General features: G+C 42.5%; 1 gene segment (V, D, J or C); it reads left to right on the plus strand.

Annotated features, from left to right (window-relative positions):
- The first annotated feature begins 258 nt into the window (after positions 1-258).
- Positions 259-816, plus strand: LOC126505228 (T-cell receptor beta chain V region A20.2.25-like). The segment is given in 2 exon segments: positions 259-324; positions 428-816. Coding segments are annotated over 2 exon segments (438 nt in total).
- The last annotated feature ends 5,407 nt before the right edge of the window (positions 817-6,223 follow it).

Genomic DNA, 6,223 nt, shown 5'->3' on the forward strand with positions numbered 1-6,223 from the left:
ACAAGCACAGGAACAACTTCTAGAAATACCTTTGAGGGTTAAAAAGTTGAGCTGGCATTTTTTAAACATTTATTCATTCCAGCCCAGTAAATTCACCTTTTAGCACCATCTATGTTGATTGTGAAAGGGGAAAAAGAAACATCACTTGAAGTTGAAGGAGCTAAAAGGGATAGTGACATCATGGAGAAAAGAACCAATCAGTGCCCTAAAGAATAGACCCAGCTCTCATCGGGGTAATTTAACTACACAATGCTCATCTGGGACCTGATTCCACCATGAAGTGTGGGCTTCTCTTCTGTATTTTCCTATGTCTCCTGGAGACAGGTGAGTCTTGGATCCTACTGGTTCCTAGCTCCAAATTTCTTTATGCTGAAGTCACCACCTTTTTCTTGAACTGTGTCTAAATTTTACCCTTTTCTTCCCACAGCCTTCATGAACACTAAAATTACCCAAACACCAAGATATCTGGTCATGGGAAGAGCAAATAATAACTCTTTGGATTGTGAACAACATCTGGGAGATAATGCTATGTACTGGTATCAACAGAAAGCTGGGAATCCCCCGGAGCTCATGTTTCTTTACAATCTTAAAAACCTGATTCGAAATGAGACTGTGCCCATTCGTTTCTTACCTGAATGCCCAGACACCTCCAAGTTATTCCTTCAACTGTCTGGCCTGGAGCCAGAAGACTCAGCTGTGTATTGGTGTGCGAGCAGCAAGGACACAGCCCTGCAGATTCATCAGCTCTCTGTACACAAACCTACAAGTTCAGGAAACTGTGGGACAACTGAGGGCTTCACTGAACATTTCCTGTAGGACCCAAGACAGATGTTGCAAACCATAACAGTGTTTTCTAACTCAACCCATGTAACACCTCTATCTTCCATGGTCGTTTTAGAAGTAGTGTTTCCTTCATTGTGCAGGGCTCTCCTGCCAACTGATGAGAGGATAAATATTTGTGGGTTTTAATTTTTAAATGATTTTGTAATTGTGATAGAAAATAAACCTGGTAGAAAGCAAATTATTTCAACTAATAATTTACAGAACACCTCAATACATTGTTGACTCAGCACAGGGCTAGAAAGTGAGATGATTTTCTGAGAGAGGCATTCTGTTTCACACACTTTAGGTTCTGCCATTTCTTTTTTCCACTTTATCCTACTTTTTAATTTTTTTATTGATTTTATTGAGCTATACATTTTTCTTTGCGACCTTCCCTTGCTCTACCCTCCCCTTCTGTCCTCTCCCATGGTCCCCATACTCCCCGTTTACTCAGGATATCTTGTCTTTTTCTACTTCTCTGGCTCAGTCCTGCTCACTCAGAGGTCCTTCCCCTGTTCTTGCTCCTATGGAGTTCGCTGCCTCGGGCCTGTTCTGGTGGAGGTCACTGGCTCGGGCTTACTTCTGTAAATGTCCATGGCCTGGGCCCACTTCTGTGGAGGTACCTGGCTTGGGCCCAGTCCTGCCATTTCAAAGCCTCTTCCCTGGTACTCTTGCCACCAGATCCAGGCAGCACTAAGTGTTGAGAAATCAGAGGCTGAGCTTTTAAGAAAGGATCCCAGGTCTGGAGCCAGATGAGAGAATGGGATAAGATCATAGCTGTTAGGAACTTTTTCTAATGTGAGTTCTCTGCTGACACAAAAGTCTACATCAAGCCTAATCATAACAAGCTGAATTAAAATATATTCAAGTTTAATGGGATTTCTGTGCTCTTGGGTGGCCCTGAGGGGGAACCAGGAGGCCACTAATGTGACCACCAAGGGGAGAGAAAAAAGAACACCTGTTTCTTCTCTGGGAGTTCACTTAAATACCCTATGGGAGTGATCCTTACCTCCCCCCAGGGAGGAGTCAGGACCTGGCATGCTGGGATTTGGAGTCCAGACCAATACAACCCCCAGGCCTGGGGACTATGCTCCCAACTTAACAATAGCCTTTGGGAAATGTGGTGTGTGTGTGACACACACACACACACACACACACACACACACACACACACACGAGCTGAAGAGATGGCTCAATAGTTAAGAGCACTGCCTGCTCTTCCAAAGGTCCTGAGTTCAATTCCCAGCAACCACATGGTGGCTCACAACTCTCTGTAATGAGATCTGGTGCTCTCTTATGAAAAACATCTGGTCAGTCATTCTTATCAACTCAGACCATGAAATCCAATATGAACAAGTTCAACAGAACTGCCATAAATGGGCTGCCCATGAATGCTTCAGCATTGCCAGGGCATAAATTTTGTTTTCATTTTCATTCATATATATATTCAACACACACACACTCATATCTTCAGTAGTTCTGTATTTCTGATATTATATATGCCAGCTTTTTTTATTTCTTTTTACTCCACCTTTAGCTAATCTTAACCATTAGCTCTGATCAAAATGCTATGTCTGCCCAGAAACTTTCTCTCTCTGAATCCTGTGCATAGCAACTGCACTGGCATTCTTCCACTCATTCAGCTGGAAGCTTGCACCCTGCCATTCACCTGCCTTACTCTTGCCAACATCTGTCTGTTTCTTTACTTTCATTATTTTAAGCCTCCATGCGCAGAGCCTCTGGCATCCAGCTTTTCACTTGCCATCAGAAAGAGGGGATTCTATTATTATTTTCAATTCTTACCCTGGTCTCACTGTCTAAACCTGTAAATCAGAGGTGCCTGTCAGCACACAATTTAATGCACACTGTATCCCTTAGAATGTGTGGAGCTACCTTGGGGCATCTCATCCCCATGATGGCACTCTGGTTTCTATTCTTGTGAGGGCACCCTAAGACTGTGAGTATGGCACAGACCGTGACACTGTGGACTGTCTGATCTATTAGCAACCAAAGTCCCAGCAGTGAGTCCTCTGGTCCTCATGACCCTAGCATGGACAGTACCCTCCTTTGCTGGGTAAACTTTGCTGTTGTGGATGAATCTAGAAAGTATTTGAGAAATGTTCATCTGCATTCACATAGGAGCAATTCTTAAATTTCTCTTTGTTTCCCTCCCCCTTTTCTTGTCTTCTGTCTCCTTCACGGGACACATGGAACCTGGAGTCACGCAAACCCCCAGTCATGATGTTACAGACATGGGAAAGAATATCATCTAGAGATGTGACACAATTTCTGATCATCTTGCCATGTGTCTTGGTACCAACAGACACCAGCAAAAGGAGTGGAGTTTGTGGTTTCATTCTATGAGATGGCTTGTTCAGAAGAGACTGACATTTTCAAGGGTCAATACTCAGCATAAATGCCTGGTGGATTTGCTTCACTCTGAAGATTCAGCTGCTCATCCAGGAGACTCCACTGTGCATCTGTGCGAGCAGCTTAGCCACAGCCCTCCAGAGAGATTTTCTGTCTCTGAAAGAGCTTAATGTTCTTCATGCATAAGGAGGTGGAGACAAGTAGTCAAGACTAAAGGTGCTTCCAGTGGAAGTAAGAAAGTAACTTCAATTGCCAGAAAGTAGATGGAAATGGGGGGGGGGGTGGAGTCATACTGGAAAATATTCATAGGTTCCCTAGAATGTGACTATGTACAGAATGATGGGGTGAAAGTAGCTGTAAGAGTGACCAGGAAAACCCACATAAGAATCTGTGCCCACTTTGGATCTCAGGGTGAGTTTCTTCTTATTCGGCAGGGCATGAATTTCCATCTGTGAGTGGAGACAGGTTTTCTAGAGGGGACATGAGAAATTTTCATGAGGATACTGAAAATAGTCAACTGAGAATTTTCTAGAAAGAGGGTAGATCTAAGCACCAGAGTCTGAAGATTATATGGAAAGTTTGTTTGGAGCAGTCGGTGACAGTAGAAGCAGCAGCCTGCTCTTAGGACCAGGAGGCTATTTGAACCATGGCTGCCCATGCCTGTTGAGTTATGTATGGAGTGAGTTCCAAGTTTCTAGCTTTTGTGAGTTGGCTTGGGTGTTAGCGATGCAACTGCCTTTGAGTCCCTGATGCTCTTGTAAGTAACTTCTCACCTGTACTTACATAATTATCCCCTCACCCATACTAATGTAAATAACCCCAGTAAAACTCACTACTTCAGCAAGCTGGACTTTGGTGATATCCATATCATGATCTGTTGTTGGTTCTTTGTGTGAGGTAATAGATGTTTGTTTGCAGCACCCCAGGGATAGTTACACACAACTCAAGAACAGAAAGTGTTGTCTGTATTCCGTAGGGGCAATGGTTTACACAACAACCATTCACAGGGTCATATACATTCATATGTATTGCATTCCAACCCAGTGCAGGCAACTCTCCTTCACGCTATGAAGTTACTAATCTCTCTAGAAAGGGTTTCTGGGCTACTAGGATTGAAGCAAAGTTTGGAGGCAATATATGCTTTCATATTTTTAGACTGAGAATATAACTTATCATCTAAAGTGGAGTCTATTTGGAATGAGGGAGATGCTGATAATGATTACTCTTGAGCAACAGATATGTCTTTTAATATTTACTATACATGTATCCCAGGCCTAAACCTTTGGGTTTCTTTTAGATTCAAAGGAGGAGGAGGCTCTGGGCTTGTCTTGATCTAGCCATTGAATACAAGCGTCTCTGCAGCACACAAGATAAATGTCTAACTTAAAAGGCCTCAGCTCTGAGTGTCGCTACTTCTCTCAGCTGATGGCTTTTGTGATCACTAAGCAGATCGGCGTGAGTTAGCCACAAATGAAAGTGGAGGAGTTTTCATGTGCCGGTCTGTCTCCTGCTTCTTCCTCTCCCCCTATATAGTATCTGCCATCATTAACTAGACACCTGTGTGCCATTATGCTTGCAACTATAAACACTGCAAAGATAACTCAGTGTGCAGAAAATGGCAGTCATGGAGGTGAGCAGTCAGTGTTCAGAGAGACACAAGTCTTTATCCCAGGTCTGTTCCACTTGCTGGTAACTTCCTCACAAGAACTCCTCTGTCTTCATCTACTGCTGACCTCACGGCTTCTTTGTCTTTTTGAGGAGAACAATTGTTGCTTTCCTAAATAGGGGAAGGAAACCCTAGTTTTATCTTAATAGAGTTTTTTGTTTACCCCCACCACCACCACCACTGTTCCCTACTCTCTTTTCTTTCCTTTGGGTTCTGATTAAAACATCATCTCATTTTTTTGACCCGTTCCATTAACTGTTACCACAATGGCAACATCTCACATCGAATTTCAGGCACTGACTAAAAGTAACCTGATGTCTGCTAACTATGACATATAGAGGAGAGCACCTATCTTGAGCATTAATGTAAATCACTTATTTATGTGGTTTACATAATAATGTGAACCCCGTGCTATGTTATATAATGATACCACTTATTTGAAATTCCAGGTAGATGCTCAGTGTTACAGAAATGGCGGGCATTCTGACTATAGTTTTATCAAGGGTATTGCAGCATCTTTGGATATCTTTGCTCCAAAAGTATAACACCTTTCAGGACTGGAGAATGTGCAGGACATGCCTCTTCTATTGACTATGCTAGAATATAAGACAAATAAGCACATAGTGTGCTAGAAAGAGCCGTTTATGTATTGTATTACAAAGCTTCTCTCTAAGAGAAAGGGCTTTTGACAGCTGGAAACCAGCTGATGACATTCAGTTTTCATAATCTCTTCTCCCTCAGCATTAGAGGTTGCTATTATATTTCTAGCCAGGTTTGTGTTGGAGGAATAAAGTTATAAACTAAATCTCTCCCAAACCTAGAAAACCTCTCAAGGAAATGAGAAGAGAAAGTTGTTTAGTCATTACATAACCATTACCCAGATGTGGTATGCATATAGATAACCTGCTGATAAATTCAAATGAGGAGATAAACTCACTATACACACAATCTCAAGAGGAACAATTACTGCTCTTCAGTGAAGGGGGCTTAACAGGACTCCTTGTCACCTGTAGTTGGTGATTGCAGTCATCTGGGATAGCTAATCGGCTCCACCTGATGGTAAAATATTCTGCTCATATACTTATGAAATGAGGTAGCTTTGCAACTTGATGCAGAGTACACATTGTCCATTAAGCTAAATAGACCCCTAAATAAAGTCTGCCAACTGAAGGGAGGTTCCTACTTGAGTTAAGGTGGACTCCCCAGTGAGGTTGTAACCCTCCATCAAACATGGAGATGCTTCTGTCTGTACACATTTTACTATAAGTAGATGGTAAATGTTCACCCCTCAGTGTCTCTATAAATACAAAGGGCACCTTGGTGATGAATTCTTTTCTTGGCAGACTTTCTATGATACTTATCTAC

Source organism: Alexandromys fortis, unplaced genomic scaffold, assembly GCF_014885135.2.
Source record: "Alexandromys fortis isolate MF-2015 unplaced genomic scaffold, M_Fortis_MF-2015_v1.1 scaffold_57, whole genome shotgun sequence".
Lineage (NCBI taxonomy): Eukaryota > Metazoa > Chordata > Mammalia > Rodentia > Cricetidae > Alexandromys > Alexandromys fortis.